Source organism: Cuculus canorus, chromosome 1, assembly GCF_017976375.1.
Source record: "Cuculus canorus isolate bCucCan1 chromosome 1, bCucCan1.pri, whole genome shotgun sequence".
In the NCBI taxonomy this organism is placed as follows: Eukaryota; Metazoa; Chordata; class Aves; order Cuculiformes; family Cuculidae; genus Cuculus; species Cuculus canorus.
The window spans coordinates 139,486,208-139,506,423 of NC_071401.1; the positions used below are offsets into that span (position 1 = coordinate 139,486,208).

At 36.5% G+C, this 20,216-nt stretch overlaps 1 protein-coding gene across 1 annotated transcript in view; it reads right to left on the reverse strand.

Annotated features, from left to right (window-relative positions):
* The window catches only part of PIK3C2G (phosphatidylinositol-4-phosphate 3-kinase catalytic subunit type 2 gamma), a 291,894-nt gene that overhangs the window by 134,307 nt on the left and 137,371 nt on the right, over window positions 1–20,216 (reverse strand). Inside the window, exons 11-14 of the mRNA XM_054078355.1 lie at window positions 16,859–17,054; window positions 13,180–13,302; window positions 9,446–9,577; window positions 1,172–1,286 (exon numbers count right to left, since the gene is read on the reverse strand). Of these exons, the coding sequence (XP_053934330.1) occupies window positions 1,172–1,286; window positions 9,446–9,577; window positions 13,180–13,302; window positions 16,859–17,054 (566 nt within the window). The remainder of the gene's footprint in view (window positions 1–1,171; window positions 1,287–9,445; window positions 9,578–13,179; window positions 13,303–16,858; window positions 17,055–20,216) is intronic.

A 20,216-nucleotide genomic window follows, 5' to 3' on the forward strand; every position in this document is an offset into this window, starting at 1 on the left:
AGATTATGAAGCTTGAGTTGCTTGACAATTTGAGTACAGACATAGCGGAAAATTCAAGTTGGTCTTCAAAATTCAGCTCAATATACATATCCTGTCTTGGTTTATTAAACACACACTGTAATCTCTATATCTATTTTTTTAGTATATATATTCGACATGCATCACTCTAAAGCTTAACAAAGTTATTCCCTACAAAAAAGGTAAGCGTCTTGGTTGCATAAAAAAAGGTATCTTTATGACAGTGCCAGCATGTTCACAAATCGTGATACTGTCACATTTATGGGAAAAAAATGAAAACAAGGCAGAAGGGAATGAAAGATCCTCCCATTCTGTTTCTTTCAGCAGAGGGAGATTATAAATTAATAGACATTTACTGTCTCAACTTCCCTTTATTATTAATAGCAGGAGGTATTTTAAGGTGTTGAATTTGAACTCCTCAGACTAGAAAATCCCCATTTGCTAGTCTATTAAAAAGGAGTGGTTTTAGGCTAGCCTCATTTGTCTGTATTTGCTGCTTTTATATGTCATTTGCTAATAATAATTCAACTTTATAATACAGAAAATAAATGGCTTTGACCTTGAAGTATCCAGTTGGTAATTTAACCTGGAAAGGTGATAAAACTACCATGCAAACCTAATACATTTTCAACCACTGGAGCACCATTCTGCCCCAAATGATTGGGTGCTCAGCATGTAGTCATTGAGGAAGAGATATACTGATGCTTATTGACATTTTGCTTGTAGCCACTTCCTTTACAAAGCTTTTGTGCTACTCAGTCTAAGTACAAGCTGTATGTTACATTCATAATGGCTTGCAATTCAATAGTACTCAGAACAGAAGTCCAGATTTAAAAAGGCAGCTCTAAGTCAGGCACCAAGTCATTAATTTGTGTCAAAATTATTTTTGGAATCAAAATTATAAGAACAAAAGTTACCCTGCAAAAATCTTCTCTAGCCCTCAGAAGCGGTATTTTCTATAGAAGTATTATACTTATTCACCACTGTGCAGAATTATATGCTTCCACCCAGTAAGATTAACATACTTCCTTTGAGCACCTATAATGGAAGTGGGATTTTTAATCTACGTGGTCTTGACAAGCTGTGGGAACAATCCTTTTTTTTTGCAATTTGTTAGAAAATGACCCTTTTATTCACTTTCTAGCTTTCTTACCTGCAACGTTACTGAGGTTGGTGTATCCGTATTGCAGATGCCTGGGGTAATCATTGTTGTTGTAAGTGTGCTGTACAATGTCATGCTAAGCAGTACAGTTCCGTGAACGAGCCGCCTGCAATACAAACAGACAGAAATACTGCATCGGTACATGAGGGAAGGTGAACAATGTTTATTGAAATTACATCAAAGGATGTGGACCTGGAGACCTTAAAAGACAAGCAAAAGGAGAATAAAACTTTTATCTTTATGTGGCTAGCTCTACAAATTTGGCCTAGATTAGAAGAGGTGGCATACAAATGGCCTCACTAATAGCAAAAACAACTGTGCAGTTGCAGGGATTGGGGCATAAATGTTTACCACTGACTTCTTGTGTGACAGAGGTTGTCATGTAAGCTAGGTGTAACCTAAGGACAACACCATATTTCGATCTCAAGATCTAATTTTGAGGACAAATGTGTCAGAGATCATAAGTGTTAACACAATATATAAAGTGGAGGGAAGTATACTTTCATGTCACCTCACGTCAGCCTACTGCAACCATGAAGGATCCTTGATGATTTTATGTATAGATGGTAGGGAGGAGGGAGTATGTTATCAGAGCCTCAAACCTCCATGTAGCTGAAAGGAGTTTTAGTGGGATAGTTTGTACCACATGTCCTGCATGTGGTTTTTGGACAGGCAGGGCGATTGTGGTCTGAAGTACCAGTCTAAGCACATGTACAAGAAAACAAGCATGTACCAGAAGCAGGCATGCGTGTGGTCTGCAGATAAGAAAACCAGCATGATTTCGCAAGCAAACACAACTGAGCCTATAGAATTTGAAAAATATCAGAACTTTCCAGAGTAAATTCTAATCATATCCAATCTACCTCAATTAAGAATGCAGTATCTGAGTAAAGGAAGATACAGTACACTGGACTTAACATTTAAATTGTCCACCTATTAATGGTTAGTGAGGTCAGAAATTTGATCATATTCAACATCTTTTCTTTTACTGACAAATATTTTTGTTACCATTGTTGCAATCATTGTTTAGTCAAAACTACTGAGAGAATGAGCTAGATTCTCCTTTGCCCATTGCAACAGAAATAGCCACCTAGACAGATAAGTTTTGAGTGCACAGGTTTTACCTGAAATGAAGAACTTAGATGGACTCCTAGATTGCAGTATTAGTATGCAACATTGTTGTAGGAAAGTACATTTTGATTTGCAAAATGGAATAATTTGTTGCTAAGTCATCTGAAGAAGAAATAAGAAATTCCCACAAAGTCATTGTTATAGGCAACACTCAGTGTAAACTTAATTCAGGGCTAATTTTTCTCTTTCACTTATCAAGCTATTCATGTTGCTAGTGCAAACTATTTATTTTATTGTGAGAATGCATCTCAGGAGGACTAAAACCAAAATAGTTTTCTTTTGCAGCTATAGGTGCATTTGTGAGGGAATGGAGGCAGAGAAAGAAGCTGTGATGTGAACAAGATAGCACAGTGACCATTTAGATCACTGATGTGAATCTGAAAGCGACTAGTGGTGGTTCAAAGTTGTTTTTCTGTTCTGTGTACTCAGATGACCTCCAAAAAATCCATCTCATCTCTTCAACCACTCCTTTGTTGACAGGGGTTTACATTGTAATTTGAACTGATTGGCACTTTTATTAGAAGGGAGAAAGAATAGCTGAGAACTGAACAAACATAAGACTAAATTATCTTTTTAAGCTCTTAAAACTGCTAATCACTTTCATATTATGCTTGAAAACTCTAGTGGGCTTTAAAAAAAGGAATCCAGTGATTTTTTTTTCCCTGGGAACACTTGTATAGAGCAATATAAGTAGCACAGACCTCGGAAGCACTGTAGATGTGTTTAATTGAGACATTTCCTGAGCTCATTAGTTCAGCTCATTCACACCTGATACAGATGTGGCTAAAGACTGTCCAGGAAGATAAGCAAGAATCAGCAGGTGGGCTTCTTGGAGTCCTCAGCTGGAGAAATAGCAAGTAAAGCATTGTATCTTTGCTGTGCTGAGAAGACTTCACATGATAAAGCAGATGACAGGACTGTGAGTAACATCAAAGACATTAAACCACTTTGATAATATGGAGATGATATCTCCTAAGAAAAAACAAATTTGTTTTCAAAATGAGACACATATTTGTGCCTAATTTATAGTTTTAAAAATAAGCAAGCAACTTATGTATTCTTCTGTCAGTAAGTCACGCTTTGTACTAAGGCTTGTCTGTAAAAAATAGGAGGCATTTTTAAAAATTTTTTTAAAGATTTTTTTTTAATTTTTGAAGATTTTTAAAAATAATTTTTTAAAGAGGCACCAGCAGCTGCGAAATGTGGTGTATGTTTTTGAGACACAGCTTTCCGAAGCAATCTTCGGGGCACTGTTTGCACTGCACAGCTAGTATTCTTCAGGATGGAGTCTGCTTTTGGACATAGAAATGGAACAATAACAGGGCCCATTTAGGTGAACGAAACAATAAAAAGACACATCATAATTTTTAGAAAAGGATAAAGCAGCAGGGGAGTGTGCAGCATCTATTCAGAAAAAGAAGCAGATAGAATTATGAGCATGATAACCATAACTTTTACTGAATGGACAGAATCCTCTCTGCGCTACCCAGTTCTGCCAGTTAGGTCAGGCAGGTCACTCCCTGCTCTGTTTGCCAGTTTTACCATCCATAAGGTGAGGGTAGTGATACTGACCTTTGTAAAGACTGTATAAAGGTCACAGCCATAGACAATGGCTTCCACGTAGCAATTTTAGAATAAAGCATATCAGAAGGGTAATAAATAAGTGCTGCTCTGTGCCTACTGCTATTTTTTTATTTATATGCTCATGCAAAACAAGGACAAATGGAAACCCCTGGAATTACACACATTCCCAGCTCTTGTTTGTTACCAGAGCTAAAATAAACTTCTTGCCTTATTACAGCAGAAGAGGACATTGCTATTTACGGACAGCTCAAGTTACCCTAACTTAACAAAATCAATCTTGTGTCCTAAAATCACATGGGAGACATTCCTCCCCAAACCCAGCAAGAGGGAACTTTTGTTGCTTGCTTATTCTGATTTGGAAATACCAACTCAAAATAAATTGTGATGTTAGAATCAGTGAAGTCAGAGCAATGGGCATTATGGGGTGCATTACAACTCCCAAATTGCACCAAATGACGGATTTCTGTTTTGTTAATTAGCTCTGGATCACTAAACTATTCAGCTGAAGAGATAAACACATTTTTCTGATGTGAAGGAATAGAAAGCTGACATGCAGGCTTGCAAACACTGTTTTAATTGCCTCTTGTGCCTAGTAAGACAACTTGATACAGATGCACCATCAAGGGCTTTATTGGTATAGATTTAGAGCCACTATCTAAAGTCAACTACCTGACAGTGATAAGAAATACAGATGTGGAGGCTCACCTACTGGACAAGGTGGCAGCTAAAGTTATTATCACTGCATTCATTCCCAAATGTATATAGCATTAGAACAGAATTACAGTTTAGACTGGATATACTAGCAAAATGAGGACAAAAAATATAGTGTAAAAATAAAAGTAATTATCCCCAAATACGATATTATAAGCCTCAGAAATTCAGAGTTGGGGTTAAATTTAAAGGAAATTCAAAGCTGCTAAGCTGTAAAACCCGCATATCTTATGTCACAAGCAGTCTTAATTCTGCATTAGAATGATATTGTGAAATAGCTACTTCATTATAATTACCAATACTACAGAATTCTAGAAAATTCAAATTAGAGAGATAATTTTCAGTTGCAAAGTAATGCTAAATGTCCTACAGACATTAATAAGGACCACATCTTCTACCCCCAGTTTCGAGTTTAAATAGCTTCCATAAATTTGAAGATGCTGTATACAGCAAATATGAAATTACCAGATTATTCTAGACTTTCAAAACAAATTTGCAGTTATGTTCCCAATTCTTTTTTAATTTTTGGCCCAATACATAAAGATAAAAAATAAGTTACAAGTAGTAACTCTAAGGTAAACAACTATATTTAGGCGAACACTTGTAGGAAGTCAGTTTTTTAAAGGGTGAGACTCTACGGAAATGTGCAAAGTTGATAAAAAGTAATCTCAACACACATTTGATAAAGATTACAGTAGCTGCCCTGTATATCCATCAGCCAGTCATGCCATCAATCAGCACACTACAAGACAAGTGACAGAATAGTTAAAGCTATTACTAGAATTCAGGAAAGAATGTAAACTAAACAAATTTGAGATTTAATAAATATCTGCTTACTGATAAGTCTTTACCACCATCACCCCCACAGAACTGAACAGGCTAAATTCTTCAGAACATTTTTAGGTATTATGTGGTTTCAATATGGGATAAGAAATGCCAAATAGTAAGTAATATGCTTTATTTAAACAGTTGGGACTTGCTTCTAATTTTGCTTTCTAATTTTTAATATATTTCTCATACACTCTGCTTACTCAGTATTTTTTCAGAGAAGAATTGAAGTGTTGAAATATCAAAAAATAGTTACAGCCCTTTGATCTGGCAACAGACTTTGACATGGTTTTGCCCAAAAGCATGAGAAACTTTTCACACTTTTTGAAACAGATGAAAGGATTTTTTACACTTTATATGTTAAAATAAGCTCAGTTTTTCTTAATCTTAAGTTCAAACTTAATTTAAATTATGAATTTAAATGACGAAGGACAGAAGTGACCATACAATGACAATAATCATTTTGGAACAAAAAACAGATATCAGATTTACAGAGAAGAGTAAATTCTGTCTTTTAAAATAGTGTTCTTTTTTTCCTAGGTCACTCAAAGATCAAAATTCCTAAGTAATAGCTGGGAATAACTCAAAACTGATAACTTTTCTTTTTTCCTCCTTCTCTTTTTAATATAAGCCACAACCAGTTTGAACAGAATTCCTGGTTTTTTAATCAGAATAGGATATTATGGGACAGAAAAGAGGAACTGTATCTATAAACTGTTTGACATTTATTTTCTTTTTCCGAAGTACTATTTTATTTATTTACTTTCAAACAAACATTGGAATAGAGAAAAAAGAGGCCACTCTGCCACCCTCTGTCCTTGTTTTTGCTGACCCTGAGAAGAATGACTCAGTGACCAACTGGGACAAGTATTTGAACAAGGATGCTTGGTGACCCAGGCTAATACCTCAGGACCACTGGCTTCTTCAAAAGCCTTATTTCTGTCCTTTCCCCTATAAGTTAAATCCTAAACATGAGAATGTTAAGACTCTTTTAGAACTCAAATTCACGTCTGAGAAAAGGTTTCTTTTGAGGAAGTGATATTTTCAAAGTTAGAAATGTTTTGTCAAAGATTTCTGGACAAAATTCTTCACTCAATATAAATTTACAGTTTGTTCGTTTAGGGAGCCCGATACCACAGTCTTCGCAATAATACAAGGTACTTTTGACAAATTAGCATGATCCTACAGGTAGAAATCTTTCCTTGGTACATACTTTCAATTTCAGGAGTAATCTACTGAAATAAGTCTTGAAGTTTATTTGCATTCCAGAAGCCAGGTGAGAAAAGTTGGGTTTTTTGCTCAGTTTATTAATCTTTCACACAAAATTGGTGAGTCAAATGAAAACAAATTATTAACTTCTATTTTTTTCTGAATCAGGAAACGGCCTCTCAATGTCCTACTGTTTCTTCTGTGATTTTGCCCTTGTACCCAGCACTGGTGAAGCCACACCTTGAATACTGTGCTCAGGTTTGCGGCCTTCACTATAAGAAAGACATTGAGGTCCTGGAGCGTGTCCAGAGAAGAGCAACAACGCTAGTGAAGGGGCTGGAGAACAAGCCTTAGGAGGACCAGCTGAGGGAACTGGGGTTGTTTAGCCTAGAGAACAGGAGGCTGAGGGGAGACCTTATCACTGTCTTCAATTACCTGACAGGAGGTCGTAGCGAGATGGATGTTGGTCTCTTCACCCAAGTGACAGGTGATATGACAAAAAGGAATGGCCTTAAGCTGTGTCAGGGGAAGTTTAGACTGGACATTAGAAAAAATTTCTCCACTGAAAGGGTTATCAGGCACTGGCACGGGCTGCCCAGGGAGGTGGTTGATTAACCATCCCTGGAGATGTTTAAATGGCAGGTAGATGAGGTGCCTGGGGATAATAATCAGTAGTGGACATATACGGTTGGATTTGATGATCTCAAACAAACTAATGATTCTATGATTCTATAATTCTCAATTACTCCAACTAACTGGTAGCTTTACCTATTATGAATTACCTGATAGTTTTAATCCAACCATTTTCTAAGTAAGTAAAACTGAGAGCTCGTTGGACTACCAAAACCTGTTCATGATCTTCCAAAGAAAAGAAAAAACAGACTGGGTGAATGTTCAGATATTTGCAAGTTTCACATTTCTGAAGGAATTCCAGGGCTATCCTTATTTTTAAACCAGCCTATCAACTAAAATCACGGTGATTGAATAATTCTGTGGAGCTGTGGTTGGCTAAAAGAAGAAAAAGCATTTAGGCTACTTTGTGCTAGTAATTACTATAATTGCAAATGGCACAGGTATCAGATTAGGGGGTGCTGAACGTGCTATTCCTAACCCATTCCTCCCCAATAACTTAATTAGTATTTCTCCTTTGAGGGGTCATTTCAGCAATTATCTCTACAATCAGAGAGCACCTTCATTGTGGTGAGTGCATGTGGCACTCAGCCATTTTTCTGTAAAATTTTTAAAACTGTCTGGGTGACTTGGAGATCTATCTAATGAAAATCACCATGCTTGCTTTGATGCCATATATTAAGAAAAATATACATCAGAGGAAATAGAAAGCTTTCAGATCTTCCAAAAATTGTTCCTTTGTGACTTTAGTGCTCAAAAATAAGAAAAACTTTAGGACAACACAAGTTCTCAAGAACAGGATTCTCACCCATCCCATTTACCACAAAAAGTGTCTAAGTGTTCTGCAATTAACTTACGCCTAAAGCTCTGCTTTGCATGTACTGAGCACATATGAACTTGATAGGGATGAGGACATCCTAACACTTCATCCCAGTTCAGATACTCAGCCCAGATATTCCCTCTACCTATTTCACCCAAGCACCAGGTTTGAAGAAATGCTCAAAACAAACATAATGCATGTTTTATTTAAAAAGACATGCACAATGGAAAAGTGAGGGATGTACACCTCTTCAGACTAACTTAATGAAAGAAAAGTCATTGAATAAAATGCCCAAGCAATACTTGAAGCAGAGATTTGATTCACACGTCCTTCCTTCCTTCAGGCTAAGTGCTCTAATCACTAAGTCATAGAAGAATGCTCTCTTTTCCTGAAGAGAGTCATCTTGAATTTTCTTCTGAAAAGATTGAAAAAGCTTCTAGCCCAGTCCATCCTATTTTCCAGTGTTTTAAGCATCTCAGCTTAAGAGTTCAATGGAAATGAAGGTCTTTAAAACACAGTAAATTCATACATGCAATCAAATTTTGGGGGGTTATTTTGTTTTAAATGATTATTGCCACCATATGCAGAAGTAGATAAAGATGTCTTATGATGAGCAAAGAGCTATAATTTACAGAGGGATGTTAATGCAAAAACTTGTAGGACTTGAGGCTTGTCAGTCTATTGAGGGCATGCAAGGTCATATAGTCTAAATAAAAATGAAATATAATGGTAAAGGCTTGATCTAAATTCAGACATCTCAGTGCCACTAAAATATATCTAGGGCACTGCAGAAAATTTACCTTAGATATCTGTGCATCACTGCTGAGACATTCAAGGCTACAAGCATCTTTAAACCACTGTTACACTGTGTGCTGTGTAAAAAGAAGAGGTTAAAAGAGAGGAGAAATCTTCTAAATCCTGTGGAGAGGGAAAGGTGCTCATTGTGGTCATCAGTAACTCCCCATTCTGAGCAGAATGAATGGGTGTGAAAATGGAACACAGACCAAAAAAAATGTCAACCATTGTGAACAGGATGCTATGCTGACAAGGATTTTGCAAAGCTAAAGGAATGGGTACAGCAAGGCCTTTCAACAAGCCCAGGGAACTTTACTGAAAGTGTCAAACAGTTGCATAAGCCAAGCTAAAAAAACTATGTATTGGAAAGAAAGAAAAGCTTATGGATGAGGCTCTTACTGGCACATCAAGAGCAGTTTGCTGTAAGTGACTGTCTCAGTATTGTTACAGCAAGGTCTTGAAATGAGAATTTCTGTCTTTTCATATTTTTCCCAAGTTGAGTGCAATACTATTCAAGAATGGTCTTTCCATAAGCTGTCACACAAAAGTGAACTTACTCTTTTGGATACAATGGGGAGCATGTCCAGGCAAGAACTTCTGTACTTTTAGAGGCATTGTTTACTCCAAGTAGTTTTATTGCCAGCATAGTTTCCCTTGGAAGAGCCTTTATTCGTAGAGGAAAGTTGATTCTAAAAGAAAATCAAAAAAGATAAAAGTTAAAGTTAAAAAAAATATTGAACATTGTTACCACAAGCAAGTTCTTTTAACATTTTTCTAATGTCCTAACACAGATACCATGCCATAAAATACAACAGTTGCATTCTGAAGGAAAATGCAACTGACAAATTCCTTCAATACATTGATGAGTATTGCCAACCATTAAGTTGGGTCGTAGTACTTGAGAAGAGTCGTATAAAAACTCATTTAATTCATTGGTAACCACTAACACTGACAAAGGCAGAAAAAGCTTAAACTTTCACTTTACTTTATCAATGAAGCATTTGTTACTAAGGGTGAATAGTTACTTGCTGTCTTGTGTCATCAGAGGAAAGCACTACTTAAGAAACTAAGAGTTGCTTATGAGTACGGTATGATACCCATCCTCTTGTTCAGATGTACTTTTGGTGGTGTGGTATTCCCCAACCACAACTTAAAGGCAGACTTTGTCATAACAGTGATAAGTGATTCACATTTTTTAAAGAGAAAAATCAGATTTATCAATATTCATCTCAACTTTGTACTGGCCATTAGCAAACTTGGTTGGTGTGCAATTTGTTTATATAAATTATATGAACTAATTTAAAACTATAACTTAAAACAATTCTAATAAATAAGATATTTTCATGTTGTAAGGAAAAACATGCATGTAACTACCCAGACATTTGACAGTCCATATTTTCTTTTTCCTGAAGAGAAACATTATGGTAGACAGTGTATTTCTAGGTTTTTTCCATGTATATTCAGAGCACACTAAATTTCTCAAGTGGAAAATGAAATTAATTACATATTTCTGTAAGAACAAAATCCATATAAGGAGCAAAAGGCTAGAAGAATTATTCCCCATTGACAACATTATCATTAAGAAAATAAAAGACCTGCATAAACTTGAGATTAAGAAAACAAACTAGAAGATAAATATAAATAATATTGATTCCATTTAATTTTCAGATATTCAATCTAGACTGGCAGAATAATGCAACTCTCAGCATTTTTAAAATGTGTAGTCATATTTAAGCAGTAAGCAAATGTAGAAATTGGTATTTAGAAAGTATAGTAGCCTGAAAGACTTAAGGATTATGGGTAGTATAAATAAGACAAGGTAATGGTATAAGGTAAAATTAGCATAAGATTTGGCTCCCAGTTTCAAATCTGTCAAAATTGTATTGGCTACAGTAAAGTTTACTTGAACGCACTAAGAAGCCACTGAAAGACAGAAGACTGTTTTCAGATGAAATTCTGAAGAACTCCAAATTAGCATAGTGTCAAAATTTTAGGTGATCAGTCTTAAACATTTGAAAATTATTCACATTTGCATACCTCTGTCTTTGAATAACAAAGCAAGACAGCAATTTTCCACTCTTTCTTATTACCATAAAGAGAATTGAGAAGCAATTCTCAACTGTCTTCCCACATGTACCTATTTATAGCTTACAACTCTGCATTCCCTGTCTCATGCCCTGTTCCTCACTCATAATTAGTTAGAAACAATTATTTGGAAAGTAAACTGTTTTACATGCTATAGTTTATTCTGTCTTTTTCAATTAAAGGCCAACAACTCTGCCTACGTTACATAAAACTGTATGACGAAGAGTTGCAGCTAACTTTAAAGCATTGCTAACGTGAAGAGAAAAAACAAAAAAATCAAGACATGCATTTTCTGATATAGATATTTGTTAACAGTCCTTGTGAACTCAGAGCAAGAAAAAGCTCACAATATCCTCACTGCAGAAAGCAAATGCTTGCCAGAGCTTCCCTAGAACACAATGCAAATATATAGAGTACTACCAGATGTACACAAGTAGGAAAAGAACCTGTAAACTTTGACAAGATTTAGACATTCCAAGAGTTAAAGTATGGGTCAAAGAGGAGAAAAATTTCCCTTCCAGCGACATGTGATACAAAGAGAAGCGGAGTATCTGTATTGCTTTTAAGAACTTTGATTAATGTGTGTCTGAGATTACCCAGCTGGTATTATCCTTTCTGCATGAGGCTGAATCAAATGGATGACTAAGAAGAAGAAAGTGGAAATGGAACAGTGGCCAGAAATAAGATACCGTGTGGGTGAATTGTTTCAACAGTAGTTGAAAAAAAAAAAAAAAGAAATGCTACTCACTGAGAAGTTGCTATTCACAGATATTAGATAAAAATTATACATCTGGTTTCAAGGGTCAAAGGCCTCGTATCATAAAGGCACTCAACACAAAAGAGCTCTGAGGCAACCCAAGCTTTGCCCTTGAGAGAGTATAAACAAATCAGACAAGCCAAACAAGATAGGGAGAACAGGGAAACCCTGGTAACCTCTTACCACATGTATTTTTAATGGCTGTGATCAAGAAGGCTACACAAAATCTCCATTAAGATAGATGTGTATCAAGTTTGACATAAAAAGGTCTTCTTCTGTATGCCCAGCTTAAAACTGGTGTGTGTCTTAGATAAAGGTAAAAAGAAGTTATGAATTACACTCTGTATTTAATTATGATTTTAAAAAAAAACTTCTTTCAGATTACTTGTAGCCTTTGTTCAATTACAACATAATCAAGTTGCTTGCAGATTAAGAACATAGTAAACATTGATAGAAAATTAAAAAAAAAAATCAAAGAATGTAAATATAAACATGTCACGCCGAGAATGCTGGAAGAATACAATATTAATGCCAAATCTTAAAAAATGGCATACTACTTCTCTCCAATCTATAGCAAATATGCTTTTTGTCATCCCATTGCCTTAGCTGAACATTGTCAGTGTTCTTTGCTCTTCAATGGAATTATTTTCCTCAAAGCCGGCAGGCAGGTAACTGGCAGTTGGTAGCCTTCATGCTAAAATTCTAGTCTCAAAGTTAGTCTTCATTTTAAATCTGGAGATCCTTCTTATAAGAAAACCCAAACAAACGCAAACAACAAACCCCAAAACTACAACCAATCCTTCTAAGAAAAGAACCCTTAAAGAGATCATAGAATCACAGAATCATAGAATAGTTAGAGTTGGAAGGGACCTTAAAGATCATCTAGTTCCAAACCCCCTGCCATGGGCAGGGACATCCCACTAGATCAGGCTGCCCAAGGACCCATCCTGCCTGGCCTTGAACACCTCCAGGGATGGGGCAGCCACGACTTCCCTGGGCAAACTGTGCCACTGCCGCACAGTGCCACCACTCTCATGGTGAAGATTTACAGTGGGTTCTCAAGTTGGATCCACTCTAATAAGAGGTAAATAAAAGGGTGGAAGCCCTCAAAAAAGAATAGAAATACAGCATTTGTCTCTATCTCCTTTTGTTTGAAGTATTTCTCTGGGATGTCTCCAGTAAATGAAAGCTATTCTCAGAACAGCTTAGTTTAGTTTATTGTCAGACCAGACTTAGATTAGTCCTATTTCTCTTCCTCTAGCTATGCCACTCTTCTCTCACTCCCACTTCCCCAAGTTTCTCTGAATTCTGTGGAATTTAATTTGCTCAGAAGAAGATCCTATAATAAAGACGTGGGTCTCTTTTTTTTTTTTTTTTTTTCCCTGAAATGAATATTCAATGTGTAAAATCTGTCAGACAAATATATATTAAACACAGACCAAAACTTACTTCTCATTCCAGCCAGCCAGGAAAAAGAAGGATCTTTCAGCTGGTATATTTTTGCAAATCTTCACTTGACATATGGTCCTTCCAGCATAAGTCAGTGTACAGGAAAAAGAAAAAGCTTTGTAGCTAAAAAAGGGAGGAAAAAAAATTAGTTGTAATGTGCCATGTCCAGCATAGTAAATTTAGGGCTAACCATTCAGGAACTTGTTAAAACCCTTCCTTACATAGAAAAAGAATGAAAAAAAAAAAGATAATGAATCTCATATTAATGGGGAGGGTGTTTATTTTGAGGGTTTGGGGTTTTTTTGAGAGTTCAGAGTTAAAAAAAGTACTTATGACCTTAGATTCTACCATCTCATATTTTTGCCATTAAGACTAATTTTTTTTTTCATTATTGTTGTCAAAGGAAGCTTGGACGCAAGTTTCAAAATGTTACAACGTGCTCATCATACAACTACAATCCACAGTAAATCTACTTAAACTTACTTTTCACAATCTGTAAAAAAAAACAGGTCAGTACTTAATCCTTTAATCTATACATTCATTACAGCAAAAGCATTACAGCCCTCTTTGTTGTCATTCTTCAGATACTTAACCAATCAGCTTCACAGTGTAATTTGAGTCTTGGGCTATCCATTGGTTTCATATTTTTCTTACTGAAAACTTACAATTTTTTAAGTCAGACTAGAGACAAATAGTTCATAATCAACTAATATTCTTAACTGGTCTTGTAACTTCCAGATCTTCCTGCCACTTTCAGCTTTAAACTACATTCTGTACAAGAATGATGAACACAGGAAACAGTCAAATCTGAACAGTAAATCTGAAGCTTCTGCAGATTGACAGAGTCTAGCCTGCCTTATTTACAAGTATGATAGTGGATCTCTTCCAGAATATTATAATAATTGTTATAACTACTGTAGCAGATAGTCTTTTTCTTTTTCTGTGTCTCTTTTCTTAGTTAAAGAAAAAAAAATAAAGGATCTGGAAGCTGTAGTACCTATGAGATTGTATTTGGTTTGGCTGAAATGGAGTTAATTTCCCCACAACAGCACTTATATTGTTGTGCTTTGTACTGGAAGCTAGAAAGGTATTGATAAAACACCAGTGTTTTGGCTACTGCTGAGCAGTGCTGGAACAGCCTCAAGGCTGTCTCTCCAAAATTCATTTCCCTCACCAGTAGGATATGGGTGGACAAGATCTTGGGAGGGAACAGATCCAGGGCAGCTGATCCAAACAGAACAAAGGGATATTCCCTACTATATGATGTCTACTCAGTAACAAAAACTAAGTGAAAGTTGGGGGGGCAGGGGCATTGGCATTCATTACTACAATATTTGTTTTCTGGAGCAATGGGTACGCACACTGGAGCCTTACCTCCCAGGAAGTGGCTGGACATTGCCTGCTGATGGGAAACAGAGAATAAATCTTTTGTTTTCCTTTGCTTCCATGCCTGTCTTTTGCTTTTCCCTTTATTGAACTGCCTTTGTCTTGACTCACGAGTTTTTTTGCATCTTATTTTCTCCACCTCCCCATCCTGCTGAGGAAGGGAGTGACAAAGCAGCTTGGTACGCACCAGCAGAGAAAGAAAAAAATCACCTTTCAAGACTAGGAAATTCTGCTGTTCCAATAACTTTTCCCTAAAGTCTAAACATTACAAACAATTGGAGGATAGTGCAAGTTTTAATACAAACAAATGATTAAGCACTGCTGTTTAAACAGAAGTATTGATACATAATTTACAGGTATGTCTCTGATTTGTACACCATATAGAGATACAGAGAGGAATCTGGGGTTTTTTGGGCTGTAGAAACAAATGCAGCCAACATTAAGCTAGCACTACTATGCCACTGGAGGCAAATTAGGCATATGTGCCTGGGATTTAAATGAAATAAAACAACAAGCTGACAAAAGAAACAAGAAGGAATGAATATATAGTAAAGAAAGAAAGATAATCGGGTGTGCAACATTATTGTGCAACTCACAATGTTAAGGACATAAGACTGGACTAAGAAATTGAGAGCATAAATATAATAATTGACAAAAAGCCAGTCCACAAAAATGAACTTGAGATGGATTTGACAGGACACTAGCATGATTTTTAAAACATAAAACAGGTCACTCTCCCTTTTCCCAAATTATTAGAAGAAAAGCCATTACTATATAAAAAAGTATTATGTACAGGAAAAAACCAACTTGAGAGATAGTGAGGGATGTCAACATTCTAATACTTATATTATGTATACAATATATGCATTAATATATATTAAATACGTATTAGGAGCCGCAGCAAGAGGATGAAATGTGACTTTTGGGAAAGGGAAAACAAGAGCCATGATGTAGCCAGCATGAATTCATTCAGTGCAGAAAGAACAGGGACTATGCATGTATGCATATGAATGAAGTTAGTGAAAGTATTTGAGGAAAGTAGGTGTCAGAGTGGCACTCCATGTTAAGAAGTCCATATTAGTTATGAATATCAGAAAGACTGGAAAGGAAGATTAAGGAGGAAGAAGGATTTTCATTTTCACATGCCTGAAAATAGCATTCAAGTCATTAATGGCTTTTAGGCTGTACGTAATTTCACATTGTTCTGGTAAAACATAAAATGCAGTAGGAATGGTATAACCATCCACAAAATCATGATAGCCATTATAATTCCTTATTTATTACCTTAACTAATGCAAACTCCCTCAGATTTTTAAGTGGCTAATTACAGCTAATGCTGTATAGTACACTGCCTTGCTCACAGTCTAATGAAAATGATCTTGCTCTTTTTTAATCAGTCATGTAGATTTAAAGGTAAAGTGGAAACAAGGGGAAAGTATTAATAAAAACTTAAAGAACAGAATTTTGACTAATAAAAATAATGCAAACAGTGTGTAGTTAGCTATCCTCTTTTGACCACCCTGGAGTGGTAAGAGAAGAATGCTAGTTATGCTCAAAGTCGGAAAAGCAACTATGTGAAGGGACAACTAATTTGACCAAATAAACAATGCAGAAGAGAATACATCAAACAACTTTTTATTAAAGTTGCCCCCTTCTTTTCTTTCATGTTAGGTGTGTTGGCATAGCATAGGACCTACAAACTATATTTATTTTAATCACCGTTTATAAAAATGGTCATCAATGCACATGCATCAATGCACATCAAGTGATGTGATTTGACTACACCAAGAGCAAAAGTTGCTGATAAAGCTACGTTCAGACTGGGTTTAAGCAAAAGCACCCCTCTGTTTAACTTGGTAAACTGGCCTTCAACCCTTCCAGCTACTTGTACTGCAGAGGTCACACAAAATCCCAATCCAAAATCTTTCAGCATGCAGCACACACCCTTTCCTCCCTCTCACTGAGCAAGTCAGTCACAGAAGCACTTGTACACAAACCCATCAAAGCCACTACTATGATGTTGCTTCTATTACCATCCTTTCACACTAGACAAGGGCAACCATGTAGGCCCCTCCTTAATTTTCCACCCACATATGGAGTCTGGAAGTCTCCTACTCAGCTAAGCTTAAGTAAATGCACTTTGTGCTAGGAAAACAGTGGAGATGATGCACCCACATACTCAGTCTCTAACGTTAACAAAGGAGTATCACCAAAGCAACAGAGGTAAACTACTATCTGTGGAAAATATGTGATCTAAGAGACATATTTCAGTGAACACCTGATCTTCTCCTACCTGTTCACCCAGGTTTCTGGGATGTTATGGGCAGCATACACAGTGAAGCTGAGCTGGGAATCTGGGCTGATGTCTGCACACGAAGGACTTTTAGGTATGCTGGCAAGCTGGAAATTTGTATCAAAGCTGCTGCTGTAAACATGGATGAGACAAGAGATGGCTGTGGAGAGCTCAGTCACAGCAGCCTCTATTAATGCTGAGAGGAAAGAGAAATATAAATAAAGGTTAGCAATAGGTCATTTATGAAGAACCATATTTATCTTAAACCACCCGTTACGGCTTTGAAATGCTTCCTAATAAAATTTAATTAAAACGACAGAACCTACCAACTGAAGCCAATTAGCCATCTGTGCCTCTGAAACCAGCTCTAGCTCATTTCTGGTGTATCATTAACAGTCTTTCATTACAATGCTTTCAAATTAAGGCATTTTCAGAGTAAGCATTTTAAACTATAGCAAGTTAGTGTGTGCCTCAGATATGCCAATTTAGTCTGTTAATTTTTGTGTTGGAAGGATTTTTATTATGTGGGTATATTGTGATTTCAGTAACTAAGTAGCTACTTAGTTCAAAGGAACTGGCAATGCAGTAGTGGAATGGAGAAAAGGCACTGGTTAAATTTTAAGACTATAAAGCAGTTAGGTGGTCGAGTCGCCTTCCCTGGAGGTGTTTAAGGAACGGGTGGATGAAGTACTTAGGGACATGGTTTAGGGAGTGTTAGGAATGGTTGGACTCGATGATCCAATGGGTCCTTTCCAACCTTGTGATTCTGTGATTCTGTGATTCTGTGATTCAGTTGCAACTGTAGGTAAACAATTCATAAAATATATGCAATAGCAGCCACAATCAGACATAGTCAGCATTCAGATGATCATGGATTAGTGATAACATTACACAACGCCGGGCACTGAAAAACATATCTTTACAGATAGCTCTACCCTTATTTATTGCACCTTTATTTACGTTATTTCATCTGGCTTCAGCTCTGCAGTGCTCTTTTCCTGCAACTCCTGGCTTTTATCCATCTTCCCTCTCTCTGCGTTTTTTGGAGCAGCTAGAGATAGCCTGATTGCCAGTGTAAATTAGAATCCCCAGTTCTGGCAGCCTCCATTGAGTGAAGAGAGCTGGTACAAGCATTTATTTCTCAGGCAAGGGACAGGTTGAGAGAAAAACTGTCAGAGTCCATTGTATCATTCCAAGATCATGCTGATTTGTCTTCCAAGGGGAGTACTCCAAATTGTCCTTTTTCCCCACCTCTAACTCATGGATTCTTACTTGATCAAGAGCATACTCTCATCACACTTTGGAATTCCTAATATAATCTCTAAACTTATCTGGCCACTGTATTCAGCAGACATCTATTAGCAGTCTAATAGTGGCTATTGATAAAAACAATAATTCCCAGGAAGAAGCAGCTTGAGACTTGCTTACATTAGCTTTTCCACTAGAGACAGATATAAAATACAGATACTATGATTTACTGGACTTTGTTATATCAATTTCCTGACAGAAATGTCTGCAAAAAATATAGACTTCTTCTGGAATTTGATTCCAATTCTTTGATACGTTTTGCCTTTAAACTAGCAAATAGTCAGAACTGTTGAGTGACAAAATGCACTGCAAACAGTGCAAAGGAATGACTTCAGTCTTCCTTTCATAATAGACGAATTTTTACCATGTAACAATAGAGATATATATAATATTGACACATAGTGAAGTTTGCTATTGGAAATACTGACAATAAATTATGGCACTCATGAAAGACTGGCTAGAATACTACACCTTGTTGTGCTTTAATCATCTTCCACATAAGAAAACTGAAAAACAGGTTAAAACTCAGTACTTTTACTCTTGTTTGGGTATACTTCTCTGTCTAGCACTTGTTTTTAATTATCTTTTTATTTATTCTCTTTACTATTTTCTTCTTTTATCATTCTTCACCGTAATTATTCTGAGTAAATCTTTTGCCCTAATGATTTTCACACACACACACACACACACACACACACACGGAATATCATCTAACTCTCATACACAGTTTTCTTGGATGTGTAATAACTTAGTACCTTCCAAATCAAATGTTTAATTTGATCTGAATTCCTTACATTCCAACGATTTGCTATTGTCATATACATATACAAGAGATATAGAAGAGGACATCAGTAGACTATTATTTGAACCAAATTTTCTACTTTATCTGAAAAGTACCACACCGCTTATATTAAGGAAAAGAGCTACTTAGGAGACTCCCTGGCTCCAATTCGTTCAAAGTGGCAGACAGGTAGATGTAGTGTAAATGCAAAGCTCTCATTTATGCAAATTGGCCTATTGAAGTCACTGATTGCCGAGTGGAACCTTCTCAGCAACCTTCTCAGCATTTTCTCCGAAAGAGGCTTAAATGTAGGATCTGTGCAAACTTCCTGCTGTGTGTTGAAAGGTACCCTCTGGCGATCAGCAGGTTCTACACAATCCATATTCTAGGCTGTAAGACAAACGTTTCAAATTTTGTCTCCAGAACAACAGAATGCCACAGAAAGAAGGGACAACTCCTTTGACAAAAAAAGAAACATACATAATAGGGTAAATATTTTCCATAATAGAAAATTTACACATCATGCAAGGAAGTGAATGAGATGCAAAATGCTTATTGCTATATCCAAGCTATCTTACCCAATCGCAATATTTGCAGAAAAATTGTTCTCATGATTTATCCAAGTCACAAAATTGAATGCCAGGTACATAAAAACCAGACAAACAAACAATTCCCACCAAACAAACTGATGAAATGAAAGAAAAAAAAACAAACAAATTTTGTCTCATTTATTTATAACATGCTTCAGTCTGTCAGTGGCGAGATGAAAAATGTTTCCTGGGTGTCAGGGATCTGCCCATCCTATGAGATCTATGTGGCTAAGCAGAGTAAAGTTAAAAGTCTTCACTGAATAGCAGGTTCTGTCCATGAGACTCTTTGCTGAAGGGAGGTGGGAAAGGTTCTTTTTCCTCTCTCTCTTAAATTTCCACCTTTCACCTGTGAGCTTGCAGAGTCTGTGCCCGTCTGTGGAAATGGATCCAGAGCCTAGAGGGGGACTACAAGCTGTCTCTCTTGCTACAATGCATGTGAGGGGTGAAGACAGCAGTGGAGCAATCATTTCAGCTGCCAGCAGAGGAAGACAAATGACATTTCAGCACTATTTCTACTGTTTCTCTAATTATTAGGAGATCCAGTATGAAGATTGTCTTAGGAATATTGTTCCTAAGATGTAAGCAAACATCCAAGTATGACTTGGTCTTTAGCTGCGGGACTTTTTCTACATTAATTTTCTTACTCTCGTCAGCTCACAGTTTAAAAACACTCTATGGT